This window comes from Acipenser ruthenus, chromosome 8, assembly GCF_902713425.1.
Source record: "Acipenser ruthenus chromosome 8, fAciRut3.2 maternal haplotype, whole genome shotgun sequence".
Classification (NCBI taxonomy): Eukaryota; Metazoa; Chordata; class Actinopteri; order Acipenseriformes; family Acipenseridae; genus Acipenser; species Acipenser ruthenus.
This window is the reverse complement of record NC_081196.1, coordinates 28,731,285-28,747,204: the sequence shown is the minus strand read 5'-3', so window position 1 is coordinate 28,747,204 and position 15,920 is coordinate 28,731,285. Positions and strand designations below refer to the sequence as shown.

Here is a 15,920-nt window from a genome sequence, read left to right as displayed (position 1 = left end):
GTCCCCCACCTGGGATTGAACCCACGACCCTCCGGTCAAGAGTCCAGGGCCCTAACCACTACTCCACACTGCTGCCCCAAACATGAATTACTGAATGAGTTAACTGAAAATGAATTCTATATTCAAACTCTGGTGTAGTTCACGATGAGAAAAGGCTAATTTTGTCAAACTGAAAATAAGGAAGTCAGACATTAATCCTGAAATGTAATGGCACAGGAACAGCTCCCCTGCTGTAAATATATGCTAATGAAGATATTTAGATAGGTACAGTTAACATACATTCTACAAAACAAAGTGCTTGACAAAGATGACACATACTTGAGAGGTTGCACGGGCTGGAAGGAGTCAAGGTTTTATCAACACTGTTTTGCCAAGGGAAATTTAAACAAGGCATGGTATTCTTTGGGGTCTGTCCATAGGTGACAACTCTTTGCAGTGTATAGAAAGGATCTGTCTAAGCCTGCCATTTGGGTTCTGTCCCTTGAGGCAGTGTGGTCCAGTGGTTAAAGTCCTGGGGTTGTAACCAGAAGGTCACTGGTTTAAATCCCACCTCTGCCACTGACTGACTCACTGTGTGACCCTGAGCAAGTCACTTAACCTCCTTCTGCTCCATCCTGCAAATGAGATGTTAAATCAATGTCCTATTGTAAGTGACTCTACATATAATGCACAGTTCACAGCCTACCTCTGTAAAGCGCTTTGTGATGGTGGTCCACTATGAAAGGCGCTATATAAAAAATAAAGATGTTATCTGTTTTTACCTTGCGTGTTTAATAACTGTATTCCTCAGTAACACCTCAGTAAAATAAGGGAGAGGCTTTCAACTGAAGTCTTTAGCGTGAATGTTGATGGATACTAATGATCCCTTTAAATATTTTAAAAATTGACTTGAAACTGGGAACTAAGTCAGCCCTATAAAACACTTTGTTGGACTTCAGGGAAACGATCAGTTTTACCATGTGAATAATACGTTACTGAGCAAAGGTGAATGTTACAATACAGTCCTTCGTTACAGCTCTTTCTGATTGGTGCATTTACTTCTCCCTTAGGAACAGGATCATCATCTGTAATCTAGTTTGCCATTGTAGGTTGGTTGTATCTCATCTTAATACATATTAAGCAGATACAATTAACAAGTCATAACTGCAGTAATGACTCAATAACGCAGGCCATTAGAAACAATATGCTCTCTAATCAAGAGATAACATTATCTTGCATCTCTGCTGTGAAAGTAAGTGCCCCTGGCTAACTCATTGGCATTATATCCAAGATTATGGGATGTATTGAATTGAACTAGGCTTTTCAATTTATAAATTGTATTACAAAACAAGTCCCCCTCTTTTTGTTAACTTTCATTATATTTAGTTTATATTTAGTATTTATGACTTTTTTTTTTTTTTCTTCATCTTTTTGTCTTGGTGATTTTAAGGATTATTTTGTTTGTCTCCTGACAGCAATATTGAGCCCAGGCTGCTGTGGGAGCGAGTGGAGAAGCTGGTGCCTAGGCCTGGCAGTGGCAGCTCCTCAGGATCCAGTAATTCAGGCTCCCAGCCGGGATCTCAGAGCGGCTCTGGGGAGCGGTTTCGCGTCAGATGTAAGACTACCTTCTGTTTCACAATGATTACTCATTGTATTCATCTTGAGCAGGGAGAGAGTGAGGGGGCAAAAAAACAGCACTTTCTCTACACTGGAACTATATGCAGGCATGTGAGAATTGGATAAGATACTTAGGAACAGGGTCATCCAAATCGAAACTGTCAGTAGCAGTTTAAATTTCACCGTCAAACTTTGTCACATAAAATGTGACAATTTTAATATGTTCAGCATGCAATGAGTCATATTGGCCCATTGGTCATATACATGCTTTTTATGGGCATGGTTACCCATAACCAAACCCCCTAATAATGAAGAGTCCCCCTTTTATATATCTCACATGGATTATTGTCATTAATTTCCTTTAATACAGGTGTTCCTTGTATAAGGGTGAACACACAAAATATACCAATGTGCATAATGCTTTCCACACAATCCTTTGTACTGGACAGACACCCATTTGTCCCTGTCTTTTACCTACTTCTCTTTTCTTCACAAAGGATCCAGAGCTCTTGAATCATCTGCTCATCCCTGTTGCTGGGAGATGTATTGTAATTAATAACTTCTCATTATCTATCCCCCTGGGTTTTCAAAGTGCACAGCAAGCTCTTGTCTCCATTCAAAGCTGGGCTGTTAGTACAGGGGATTAACAAAACACTGAAGTGACTAGATTTTAATGCTCTGCTAGCACAGCAGTGATTTTGCAATGTCTTAATCTTTGTATGTTTAGTGTTATAGTTGGTGCTGGACATCTTCAGCCAGATCAGGGTGGTTTGCAATAGCATTGACTGCCCTTGTTTACATTTATCTTCATCGGATAGAGTGCCCTGTCTGCTTTGTCTTTTAGATTTGTGTTTTTTTTTCTCCAGCATCTTCAAAATCAGAGGGTTCTCCATCACAAAGACAAGAAAATGCCTCTAAAAAGCCTGAAGAGAAAAAGGATGTTTTCAGACCAAGTAGGCCAGCTGTAAGATGATTTATTCTTGATCTAGTTTTTAAATAACTAACTTTTTTACATTTGTACACTTATTTGAAATACAAAGCCCCTGCTTTTCTTTTACCAAAGAAAAGGTCCAATATGTGAAGGCTATGGAATGTAATATTACGAAATTTAAGAAAATATACTGTAGGACCATAGCACCAAAGTAAAGCATGCTTTAAGAAAGGCTATAGAAATGAAATATTCTGACTTTTTTGCATTTATTTCTTTCTTTTACTCTTTGGTCTGTCAACATCAACATACATGGCTGCATATGACCTAATCATATGACTGCTGAATGGTATAGGGAGAAGTGGTAAGCGATGTTCTTATAGTTGTTATCAAGCACCATCAGCTCATCCCCGTGAACCATTGCCTGCAATAGCTTTAACTCTTTCAAAACAAACTAAAAAGCAACATTTTGTTCTGTTAAAGCTTTGAATGTTGTGGGAACAGTACGTGTTTATTGCATTTATCACATTTCTTTTTGTGCGTGTGTGTGCGTTTGTAATATATGGATATATTACAATTCTGCGTCATCCAAAAAAATTATTGTAATACCCCTGAATGTAAAGTGTTGATACTATCGTTAGGCTTATTTAAACCAATCCGAACATGTGGTTCGTGCAGAGCAGTCTAACCGCCACCCAGACACGATAGCCGACTCCCCTCTCAAGTAAAACTAACAACGTGAAGTAATGGCTCTCTCAAAGGGCCACAGTACTACCGAAGAAAGACCTGCCGTTTGTCCAAAAGCAAGAGAATCTGAACACCATAAAGAAAACTCTTTTTGACGTTCATCTATTGCAGTCCAAACTGTCAAAAATCGGGGAAGTCACGGGCAATAGAAACCATACCCACCATATAGCTGCACAGTATTATAGCAGACTTTATATCTTTCAATTATAAAACAAGATGGCACTGAATATGAACCCAGCACAATTAGAGGAGTCCTGTGCAGAATAGATAGGCACTTAATAAAGCACCCCAGAGACTGTCGCATCAACATCAGCCCTGCAGGGATTGACACCAGCTAACAGTCTCACTGATTTAAGAGCTACCAATACTCGGGCACAGCAGGGAACATCTTCGGTTCCCATTGCACCTTCTTTGGAGATGTTTCAGTTAACATAAGGCAGTCTCCATAAAAGCCAATGAAACACAAGAATGTCATCTACTCGGAGTCTGAGTAAACAAACTGAAGTGCCAGCGCCAATCAAAAAAACTTTAAAAAATGTTGAGTTTTCAGGGCTCCCGAATGGTGCATCCGGTAAAGGCGCTCCGCGTGGAGTGCAGAATGCGCTCTATAGCCTGGACGTCGCCGGTTTGAGTCCAGGCTATTCCACAGCCGACCGTGGACAGGAGCTCCCAGGGGGTGGCGCACAATTGGCCAAGCATCGCCCGGGGGGCGGGAGGGTTTAGGTCTCACCTGCGGGCTTGCGTGTAAGCTGCCCGAGAGCTGCGTTGTCCTCAGGCGCTGTAGCTCTTGGGTGGCTGCATGGTGAGTCCGCAGTGTGAAAAAAAAGCGGTCGGCTGACGGCACACACTTCGGAGGACAGCGTGTGCATGTTTTAAAAGTAATTCTCCCACGAAATGCAAGACACATTTTTCAGACGGATCCATGTATTACAAAAAATAGCTGTTTCAGTGTGTATAACCAGGAGAAATACCATCTCTATGTTCTAGGGACACTGTCCCAAGAGCCTCACAATGGTATTACTCCCTCGTAATACACACTGAATCATCCATTATTTTATTTTGTTACCGTGGCAACAGACCCCTAAACTAGAAATAAATTAATCCTGATATTTGCGTTTCATATGTAATACGACTAATTTGTTTTTATATTGGACTCTTTCCTATGTCATCACCACGTTCAGTGTGCAGTGCCGCTTAATGTCGCCATATTTATCACTAATTACAAGCAGCATTGTAAGAGAATATGCTACATTCAAAACAGATATGGACAATTTGAAAGCAAATTGATTCACACAAATGACAGAAGAATTTAAACAAATGTTTTTAAGAGCAAGAAAATGAAAATACAAGAAGGAAACACTTGCTGGCATAAACCTCAGTCGTATTTCTGTTCAGTGAGAGAAACAAGAGAATTTCACCAGATACCTGAAAGATCTGGACAAACACCTCTCGAATTTCATCTTGTCAGTAAAAATAAATAAATGGGGATGACTTTGAACCAAGTTCTCTCTGAAGCATTTTTATCAGCGTTGACCGTTAATGCGCAGACATAACTATGAATGCAGCATTTTCCAGAGCAGCCCGTCACAGTTTACACAAACAAAAGAAACCATCTCAGCCAAACAAACAGCTTAAGAAAGAAGGTAATGGAAGCCAGGTTTAAGAAACATAAAATATGTTTATTAAACCTTCGCCACTCGTATTTTACGACTCAACATGAATCCAGTCCGAAAAGACTATTTTGTTGAGTTTGAATTTGATAGCTCATTGGCATTCTCCTGACCCTCATTGATCCACCTCATTCTTGTATTTTTGTTGTTCCCGGTCATGTGACATTCCGATGCTTCACAGCTTTCTCTACCTCTCATCAGGACCTTGCTGCTCTGGCCAAGGAGCTGCGTGCAGTTGAAGACCCCCGGCCTCCTCATAAAGTGACAGACTACTCCTCCTCCAGTGAAGAATCAGGAACCACCGATGAGGAGGATGACGACTTGGAGCAAGAGGGAGCAGATGAGTCCACCTCTGGTCCAGAAGACTCCAGGGCAACGTATGTGAGGAGCTGTGATGGCTGCATTGAACCATTCAAGTTTAGTCACAGAGCAGTTTAATTTTGGTGGTGCATGAGCCATAATTCAACCACACATGTCTATGTTTTTGCTCTTGTCTAGAAGAGCAGACTTAGTACCACTATTTTTTCTGAAAGGCCTCTAATTTTACTATGCACCTAACATTCAAGATTTATTCAGGGGAAACGTACATCGGTTTGTTTAGTTCAGTAAGGTGGCGATCTGAGTTTTAAAACCATTCTTATAGAACATGGTGTATTATATTTGTATCTGGGTCTAAATCCTTTATTGAACTGAATTAGGTTCAGAAACTGAAACATCAGCGCAAGATTCATTGCCAGTAGTTATTAATTTGGTAAGTGATTTGTTGGAAATGTATCTGTTACTCATAAAATTGATCAATTTTACTGTTGGCTTACTTTCACCAGATTGTCTAAATTGAGTAATGGTGATGCTGAATCGGTAAAGACAATGATTGTTCACGACGATGTTGAGAGTGACCCTGCTATGACTCCCTCCAAGGATGGCACTTTAATTGTCCGGGAGGTACAGTATGCGTTTGTTTTGTTTGTTTTTATTTAGGTGATCTATTTTAATTGTGTAATCATTAATTCACTCATTCATCCCAGTTTTTTGTTTAATATTTGTTACACTGTTTGTTTTGTTCTCGTACTGGTAGGAGATGTGGATGGGTGACACATTGTAATAGCTAGGCTGCAGTCAGCTGTTGAGGGCCACATATTAAGTGCATGTAGAGAGGATGCCATAACCTCTAACTTGCGACTATTGTTTTGCATGATATAATCTGCAAATGCCATCCACCGCTTTATTTCCTCTTGTTGTTTTATTTTATTTACAAAGAAAGGGAGCAAAAAGTGGATGTACAATACACTAATGTAATTTCTTAATTCTACAAACTACTCAAGTTAAATCCCTCAAGAGTGGTTATTTTGGTCCTCTTAGTATCTGCTGTTCTTTTTCGTTTCATGAATTATTCACTATTGTATTAAAACTATGCAGCTGAGCTGGAAGTCATTCAGTGGTTTTTAACTAGTACTGTTTTTGAACCTCCTAAGGTGGATGATTTATGCTTGAAAATAAGTTGTTAAAATTACCAGCGCAAATCTATGCTTGTACTGGTCTCTTGTTGGCTTGATATACAGCAAGTTGCAGTGTTTTCGTTATTATTATTATTATTATTATTATTATTATTATTATTATTATTATTATTATTATTATTATTATTATTATTATTATTATTATTATTATCCAAAGTGACTTAAAGAAAATTAAACAAAATATAAATGTATATAAATTGCAGGCAATAAATGCAAAACAATATAGCAAAATGATAAATAAAATACAAAAAGACATATAAATAGGAATTTACAAATAAATATTGAATAAATGGGTTTTAAGATGTCAGCTGAGGATAACCGGTAGCTGGTTCTACCACAGGAGGACGAGGGATGAGGAGCGAGCGCGGAAGGAAAGAGTGAAGAGAAGGCATAATAAGATGGCCATTAAAGGATGAGCGGAGAGGGCAAGAGGGAATATTAGGAGACATGAGGGATTGGAGATATGATGAGTAGAGTGATAGACAAGAGCAAGGGTTGTAAATTGGATGCGACCAGAGCTAGTTAGCCAGTGGAGAGTGTGAAGCAGAGGGGTAACCTGACAGTAGCGGGGTTGGGAATATACCAGACGAGCAGCAGAATTTTGTATGTTGAAGAGGGCAAATAGCAGAAGCAGGGAGACCAGCAAGGAGAGAGTTACAATAATCCAATCTAGAAAGAACAAGAGCTTGGAGTTGAATGGAATAAGAAGATAGAAAAGGGCAGATTCTATAGATGTTGCTAAGAAAGAAACGACAGGTACGTGTTGGTGAAGAGATGTGTTGAGAATAGGAGAGGGAAGGGTTCAAAATTTCACCTTGGTTTCTTGTAGAAGAAAGATTGATAGCATCAAGGGAGACTGAGATGGAGGAGTCAGAGGAGAGAATTGAAGGAAAGTAAAGGAGGTTGGATTTAGAAAGAGTTTCACGTACCTCTGTGTATTTTTTACATAGTTTTCCCTGCTACTGTTTTCAGTCAATGTCCCTATTCTGAATGCTCTTAACTGTGCTACGTTGATTAAATCTCTTCCTGCAACAGCATGCTCTTTTAGGGCCTCCTTCCATATTGTTAAAAAAACAAAAATAAAATGGGGGTAGGTGTTTGAGACCTTATTTGAAACATAATAGGTTTACCATAATAAAAACACTGGTGTTAAATGTAAAATCCACAAAGAAAAACTATGCACGGAAAAACACAAGTTAGTAAGGTAAACACTACAGTTCAGTACTATATCACATGCCTGAAATAATGATGTAGGGGCTGAGTATAGTATAGTATATTAGAGCCAAGCGCCTTGCATACATTAATAATGAACTGACCAGGGAAAGTAAGGGCTAAGCTAGAGTGTAAGTAACTCAAATAACAATTGAACAGTCTCTTTTTTGTGTATTTTTTTTACTGTCCCTTACCTTTTTTTATAATGTTTCACTCATCCTGCTCAAATCCCTTTGCTTTGTTTAATCACGTTACAAATATGGAGGCTAGATCAAAGAGTTTATGCTACCTCGTGCATTAGCATTTTCAAGTACAAAATATAAGCCTCCTAAAGCCCCGAAACCTGAATAAGATATAAGAAAGCTGCTCAGCCAAGCCTGTGACCAGGTCATGCGCGCCCCAGAGGGTATAAAGGACTTTGCGCACAGATCCCAGTGCCATTTTTTCCTGACCTGACAGGAGAGCCTATTCAGATAAGTACTTGTTACTTTTTCTGCTATAGATTTTTGCCTTTATTGTGTTTACACATTTATATTAGCTTTAATAATTATTTGTGCACTACAACCTGTTTGTTACGTCCCGCGTGAAGACAGCTGCTTGAGTCGCTCCTTTCCAAGGATTAAGCAGCGTAAGTCGGCTGACTTTGTGCTCTCCCCCCAGGCTGCAATAGCTCTGGCAGGAGTTATTTTATTCTCGTTTTGACTTTGGCCAAAATTAAGATGGTTTGTATAATTTTAAAGAAATTGTTATTACTGTATTTTGTTGAGAAATATTTATTTTCTCATTCTGTTTTTCTGTTTTCAGAAACGAAGTGCAGGTCTGTCTGCAATGCGTGCTGCGGCACAAGTGTAGTGATAGCAGTTGCTGGGTTCAGCAGAGCTGCGCAGTACCAAGATGCTGCTTCGGTTGTGCTTGCTTGCAATCTCTACCACAGCATCTTGGTGACAGTGTTTGCATCACCATTACAAGGGCTGTTAGTTAATTCTAACAAGTAGGCTTCCCTCAGTCTTGTCTGAGTACTGACTGTGTGGTTTTGCCAGTAGCTTTCACAGGTAGGCATCCCTGTAAAGTACTACCCGCGGTAACTGCAAACCGGTGGACCAGTACCGAGGTCACCAACCCCCGCTCCGTTCCCAACCCGGTACTGTACAGAACCGGGAACTAGTCACCGAACCAGCCTGGTGCTGATGTCACCGTACCGTACTGACCAGTAGTATATCCAGGATTTTGTTTCGGGGGTGGATGTTCGCCCTGGGGGGTGATGGATTGAGTATTTGTATTTTATTTTTTTTCACGTAGTTGATTAATTCATTTCAGGTGGGGTTCAAACCCCTAAAACCACCCCCCTAGCTACACCACTGGTACTGACCCGGTGCTACAGTCACCGAACTGGTACTATCCCGGTTCCACCCAGTATTGTACGGAGGCTGCAATAGGTTCCGCCTTTCAGGGAACAGTATATGAGTTTTGTGTCTTGCCATTTGGCCTCTCTAGCTTATCTGGCCTTGCAGAATTTTTTGCAGGAGGTTCGAGGGAGACATGCTTGTCCATAAGGACAACACAACAGTGGTGATGTACAGGGGAGACCAGAGATCTGTTTGCCTCCCAGGAATCGACCTTCTGTCCCCTCTATCTCCACATAAGGAGATGGGGACCCGCTGGCGATTAGATGCCTTGGCACACCAGTGGCGGGGGCTACTGTTATATGCCTTCCCACCGCTCGCCATGCTTCCGCTATGTCTGGTGAAAATCAGTCAGGACTGGGCCAGGGTGCCATTAGTAGCCCCTTACTGGCCCAGGAGACTTTGGTTTTCAGCTCTGATGCAGCTCCTGAGCGGCCAGCCATGAAGCCTGCCCAAACGGCGCAACCTGCTCAGTCAGGCTGGGTCTGGCCACTGAACGGCTGCATTTTAGCCGTCTGGGGCTTTCTAATAGGGTCGTTGACACCCTGCAGAATGCCAGAGCAGCGTCCACACGTTCCCAGTATGGGTACAAGTGGGGTGTCTTTCAGACGTGGTGCCTGCCTCTGTGTTTTGACCCCACGACCTGTCCCATGGCAGTTATACTGCAGGACCTATTTGACAAGGGGAAACCCCCCTCTACTTTTAAAGGTCTATCTGGCAGCTATTTCAGATTGCCATGACAATATTGACTCGATTGCCCCAGGAATTCACTTCCTTGCAGGGCAATTTGTGAAAGGAGCATGGTGGCCTTGGCCGCCTATGAAGGATATCGTTCCTTACTGGAGGCTTAACGTGGTTCTTGATGTACTCATGAAACCTCCATTTGAGCCCTTGCATTCAGCTGTGCTGAAATTTCTATTGCTCAAAGCGTCTGTCTTGCTTGCAATCAGGGAGTGAGATGCAGGCATTCTCAATTGCGAAAGCCTGCTTCATTTTTGCAGAAGCCAGGACAAAGATTACGCTCCGTACCAATCCTGCTTTTTTGCCAAAGACTATCTCAGCATTTCACGTCAACCAATTTGTGGTATTGGAGGCTTTCCATCCACCTCCTTTCCAGTCTGACAGAGCGGCAGCTCCATACGCTCTGTCCAGTGCGGGCACTAGCGTATTATGTTGACAGGACGATAAGTCCGAACAATTATTTGTCTGCTACGGGGCCAAGTCCCATGGTCAAGCCCTGTCTAAGCAGAGGCTATCCAAATGGGTAGCAGTCAGTCAGGACTGCCTATGAGCTGGCCAACTTGCCCTTCCAGAAAAGCTCACTGCCCATTCCACCAGGGGTATGGCAACTTCGTGGGCTTTATTCCAGGGTGCCTCTGTCAAGGACATGTGCAATGCAGCGGTGTTGGCTACTCCCCAAACCTTTTACTAGGTTCTACAGACTTAATGTCATGGATCCTCAAAACCCTGGTTTTGGAACTAGAGTGTTAAAGACCCACTGACATGGTCCAAACTACTTTTAAAAAACATAATGTTTGACTAACTAACAAGCATTCTCAAACAAGATTTAAAATTGTTGGCAATGATCTAGTTTTTTAATAAAATGCAAATTAATGTGACTGACGCAACTTCCCTTCTCAGTTTTGAAACTGCTGGAAGATACCGGAAGTGACGTAACACGGGGAGGTGGTGTACTAACGAATACATAAGTTTTGATAGACGGGCCACATTTTAATTTTAAAATGCCTTGTGATTTTTGTTGTAGCTTGTTGTTCGTCAGGCAAACAAAAAACTAAATATTACTATACATAATTTCCCCCAAGACAAAAAAAATATGGGGGAAACAAATTTAAAAAAAAAAAAGAGGAAAGTGGTGTATGTCGACATGGAAGTATACCTACATATGTAGTGCGCATTTTGTGCTGAATTGTTTTGAAGAGAGACCAGTTATGATGGCAGAGATGGGCATTGGTGTGAATAGAATAAGGATTTTAAAACCTACCGCGGTTCCAACTATTTTGAATAAAAAAGCTACTGTGTGTCTCCAAACAAAATGACCAAGAACATCTAAGGCATTTGAGAAACGGGGAGACGTCTCGGTTAAGTTTTGCATTAAACAATACCGGTATACTACTAGTAATTTGTTTTTAGTTTTTTCAGAAAAACCTACAATGTGCAATATAATGATGTAATATATAAATTTGGTAATATAAAAACAACTGTTTAGAGTTTTGTGCGGCCGTTTCAGTTCCTAAACCGGTTCCTAAGCAACCTGGCTCAGATTTTAGAATGTCAATGCCACAATAAACTGTCAGCGAAATACAGTATTAAGAACCATTAATTCATACCAACAAAAAAAACCCCAAAACACATGTTTTTAAAATAATGTTTCATAAACGTTCAGGTAGCATCCATCATTTATTTATTTGTTAAAAATCGCAGTAGTATTCTCAACGTAGCACCGTAGCAAAACCTCCAAAATAGTAGCTGCTACAGCCAAATCATAGCCATTGGCACCTCTGCATTATGATTAGGGGTAATAGTCATAAAAACCGAAAATGTGCACATCCTTAATATACTGTACGTGTGTGTGTGTGTGTATATATAGAGAGATATGTTAAATACATGCCAGTAGCAAACCACAGCATTTGGTTATTCTGCTAGTATCAATAATGTATCAATTTTGTTAACTAAAGGACTGACAACTATACAATTATGGGTAATATGAAATATTTTAATCTGTTAAACATAAGGGTTTTTAACCATTCTGTGTTGCCAAGACTCTGATCCTCCGCAGACACCTGCTGTCCCTCTGGTCCATCTGCGTTGGTGTTGTCAGAGTCTCTCTGAGTTTGACCCTTCTGATTCTGAGGCATATGGCTCGAATTGATATGGGAGAATCCCTGTTTTCTCTCTGTCAGATCCAATACTACATGATTCACATTCATAAGTGGTGTCTGAAACTGATAAAATTAGGCTACTCTCACTTTCACTGTCGCCAAACCAGGAAATGGAGATCGCCTTCACTGTATTTTCAGGTATTTGATTAATTGGAGCACAATTTAAACATAATTTGGTAAAATGAATGTGATTATATGTTCGTGTGAGGCCTGTTTAATATTTTTTTTATGTTTTTTTTAAAAGTCAAATTCCACATCATAGGCTCTTTTAAGGGCAGCTTCTCAGCATAGAGGCGAGTCTCTCCCTCAATCTTTTAGCCCTAGCTACTTGTTACTGAGATCATGAATGGTAACGCACAGGGCAGCCTTGGCTTAGCCTTGTAGCATTCCGGTCGTGCAACAATCTTGCCCTTGCAACGGCTTGGGTATACTGACCCATTCAGTAATGGTTACATTTCGTACTTGTAAAGGGAACGTTAGGTTTTTATCATAACCCTGGTTCCCTGAAATAGAAATGTAACCATTAACCTTGAAGGTTACTGCGTCCATGATTGCACATGGCTTGAAGGAAAAATGATGCTGAGATCTGGGCACGCAGTCATTTATACGTTAGGGTGCGGGCATGACTATCACAGGCTCAGCTGAGCAGCTTTGTTATCTTATTCGAGTTTCGGGTCTTTAGGAGGTAAATACGCATTCAATAATGGTTACATTTCTATTTCAGGGAACCAGGGTTATGATGATAACCTAACGTTATAACTAATTTTCATTAGTTGCAATTGCAACTCTGTTTCATCATGCAGCATTATTAGTTAACATAGTCAGAACTATTGCACTCTGACTAGAAGCTGCATCTTGTGATAACAGGATACTGTTCAATTTGGATGAACACAATTCACAAAGGCTCCCATTCACAGCACTGCCTACTGGAGAATCACCAGTTCCATTGAGTTCAGCAGAATATATCACTTTTTTCTGGACCTTAAATGGAAAGTCAAAAGCACTTGTCACACAATGGTTCTAATTGGAGGACACATAGAGAGCACTCCGGCATGATAAAAATCTTTACTTTTTTCATATAAGCATTGTAGTTATTGCTTCAATAACCCTTAGTAGAGGTTATAAAAAAAAATGAATACAAAGAATGATTACCTTACATTTAAGAAGTAAGTGTGCAGTTAAAAAAAAAAAAAACACACATTTATTAAGCATGTTATTCTTTAGTTAAGCTGGGCTGTTACTTAGTTTAAGATTGGTAGTTTTTGTTTTTAAACTTTTGTTAAGTTTACTAGAACTAGTGATTTTCCGCAACTCTTGAGCCAGACCGAGTGTGCCTGTTTTTGATTACAGAGCGCAGGTGACAAAAAGCGTCCCAGCCATCCCGAGAGCAATGGCTTTGCCGGTCGCATTCACCTCTTGCCAGATCTGATTCAGCAAAGCCATTCCTCCTCCTCCACCTCCTCCCCATCCTCCAGCCAGCCGACTCCCTCCATGTCCCCTCAGACTCCCCAGGACAAGCTTACTGCTAACGAGGTATGTCTTGCACCCACACTGCTGCTGGCTGCTTTCTCGGGCTGTGCCATTTTCAATGCCTAGTGACCTAGTACCAACTCTTAAAGCAGTTCCCACCCCCCAAGAACTGTGATTCGATAGATACTTGTGTTTTTTAGTAACCAATTGCAGTGCTAGAAAACACTAAAACACGACGATATGTCTAAACCATGCTTGCCAGTTATTATTTTTTTTTTTTTTTTTTAATTGTTTGTTTATTATTTAGAACTAAGGCTGTAAGTCTAATGAAGTTTAAACCTCTGTGTAAGCAGTCCCTGACAATTTAAACTATCATGTGCTCAACAAAAGATGCAGTTGACGTATACTTATTTGCAGTAAAGTAATAGTATAAATGCATATGATAATGACACTACGTAATGACAAGAATTGAGAACATGATTTGGTCTTCATAAAAAAATGTTTTTTGTTTGCCGCTTTACATGTTTAAACTTTTACAGCCTTAAAAGGATCACTTTCACACATCATTCTGTATTTATTAGGGATATGCACAAAACTAGTGGCTGAAACCATTTCCTTTTTTAACACTGTTTTTATTTACTTTTATTTCTAGTGGGAGTTTTGCATAGCACAGAGTGCCACCCGATTGCTGAATGTTGTAAGTGCAGCAAGAAACTTTTAAAGATGAAAAATAAAATCTTAAATATATATTTTTCTGCTCGCCACTTTCAATTAGTTATAATATTAGTTTGCTGCAAATGCCAAGGATAAATTCTCCCAAATTTAGTTTTTATTTTTGTTATTTTAAAGTAAAGACAAATCTTTACTAAAGTGGTTACATTTTCCAATACCTGACAAAATGTTTTATAATCAGGGCCTCAGATAAATGGTAGTTGGATCCACACAAGAGCTTGATTTTTAATGGCAAAGGCCACTTCTGGCTCCTTGAAGCAGCTGCAGTCAAATGAGGGTTTCAATAAATGTCTGTGCAGCTTTTGCATGAGAACAAAGAACCATTAGAATACCCCTGGTTGAGTGCTTTTATATGTATATTAAAACCAGTCAGTCTTGGTGGTTAGTAGGTTGTTTTGTCGTTGTGCTTGTTGCTTAGGCAAATGGATATCAATAAGTACACTCTTAGATCTCTTACTGCCTGTTTCACATGGTTTGTGTCTTTCCTGCAGCAGTTGAAATAAATAAACTGACATTGCTAGTCAAAGTTTAGGACATGGTAAGCTTTTCTGTATACCACATTTCAGGTAACTTGTATGTAGTTTGCAGATTTCTCTTATGAATTGATTATTTTGTTTAAAGCCTTTTAAACACGCCTCTTTAGCTTAAGGGAGGAAAGCAGAGTGTAAATATTCTTTGTTGCCATTAAAAAGTATTTTTTTTTAAATATTTGAAAGATCACTAATAGAAAAGAACTGTAGGGCAGTTGTCTCTATGCCTTGGTGTTAATTGACGAGTTGTTTTTTAATATTTCACCAGAGGGTTATGCACCGTTTTGACAAAATGTCGCATTTCTCGGTGCGCCACAGTGAGCTGTTCTAAGGGTATATTGATTGTGTGGCTCCTGTTGCTTTTTCTAGCTCAATCTGTGCTATATTTAAATTAGTTCTCTTGGATCAGGTTTCAGCTAACAAGGGTAGTCCGAGAATAGAGTTCAAGCAAGTGTCTTCCCATTTGATTCTTGTTAATATCACCACCTTAACACTGGCATGCACTAAACTGGCAAGTTGTATTTCTGTTTAACATCACTCGGCCATATTACTAACCTTTTTAAATATCCCACTTATTTTTTTTTTTATATTTCCATCATCCCTCCTTTTTGTGCTTATGGCTTTTTTTTGATGGATCACTTTAACCAGTGTTATTTCTGACTCGAATTGCATGTTCCTTTCACATGAAACCCTTATTCAAGTAATGTGTCTTTCTTTTGTACTCCAAGTCGGAGACCAGATGGTCCAAAATGCTGCTGGTTTCTGGCAAGCACTTCCTTTTGTAAAGTTGTTTTTGAAGATTTGAGCCCAAATTAGAGAGCATATCCACGGCTAAAAGTAAAGTGTTTTTTGGGGCGACCTGAAATAGGTTTGATATAAATCCAGCTACCATATGGTTTTACCAACTGCAGACAAGGCCTAATTTGCCTGTTAAAGTTAGTAAATGCCATAGTTTTTATATAACCTGGAACACAATGTATTTAATAGATTCAGTATGCTATCTGATTTTAGTAAATTTGTTTTAGGTTAGCTATGTTAAAGCAGTAATACTAGTGCTGGGACACACATCCGAATATTTTTTGACATGTATTCAGATACAAAAATCAGATGTTCGTATTCGCTGCAAATGACAAATACCTTGCGTGACAGTTTCAAAAAATGGCAAATGAAAAAGAGCTCTGTGTCAGATCAACAAAGCAGCTCTTGAGCCTCTATTTT

The 15,920-nt window shown here is 39.9% G+C and overlaps 1 protein-coding gene across 8 annotated transcripts in view; it reads left to right on the top strand.

Annotated features, from left to right (window-relative positions):
* Window positions 1-15,920, top strand: part of LOC117406910 (mitogen-activated protein kinase kinase kinase kinase 4) — a 135,589-nt gene that overhangs the window by 102,043 nt on the left and 17,626 nt on the right. For 3 of the 8 annotated variants that reach the window (XM_059028789.1, XM_059028786.1, XM_059028785.1), the window contains 6 exons: window positions 1,455-1,594; window positions 2,463-2,560; window positions 5,143-5,318; window positions 5,766-5,883; window positions 13,321-13,503; window positions 14,093-14,137. In XM_059028789.1, the coding sequence (XP_058884772.1) occupies window positions 1,455-1,594; window positions 2,463-2,560; window positions 5,143-5,318; window positions 5,766-5,883; window positions 13,321-13,503; window positions 14,093-14,137 (760 nt within the window). The remainder of the gene's footprint in view (window positions 1-1,454; window positions 1,595-2,462; window positions 2,561-5,142; window positions 5,319-5,765; window positions 5,884-13,320; window positions 13,504-14,092; window positions 14,138-15,920) is intronic. The other 5 variants (XM_034011308.3, XM_034011311.3, XM_059028787.1 and 2 more) reach the window with 2 other exon arrangements.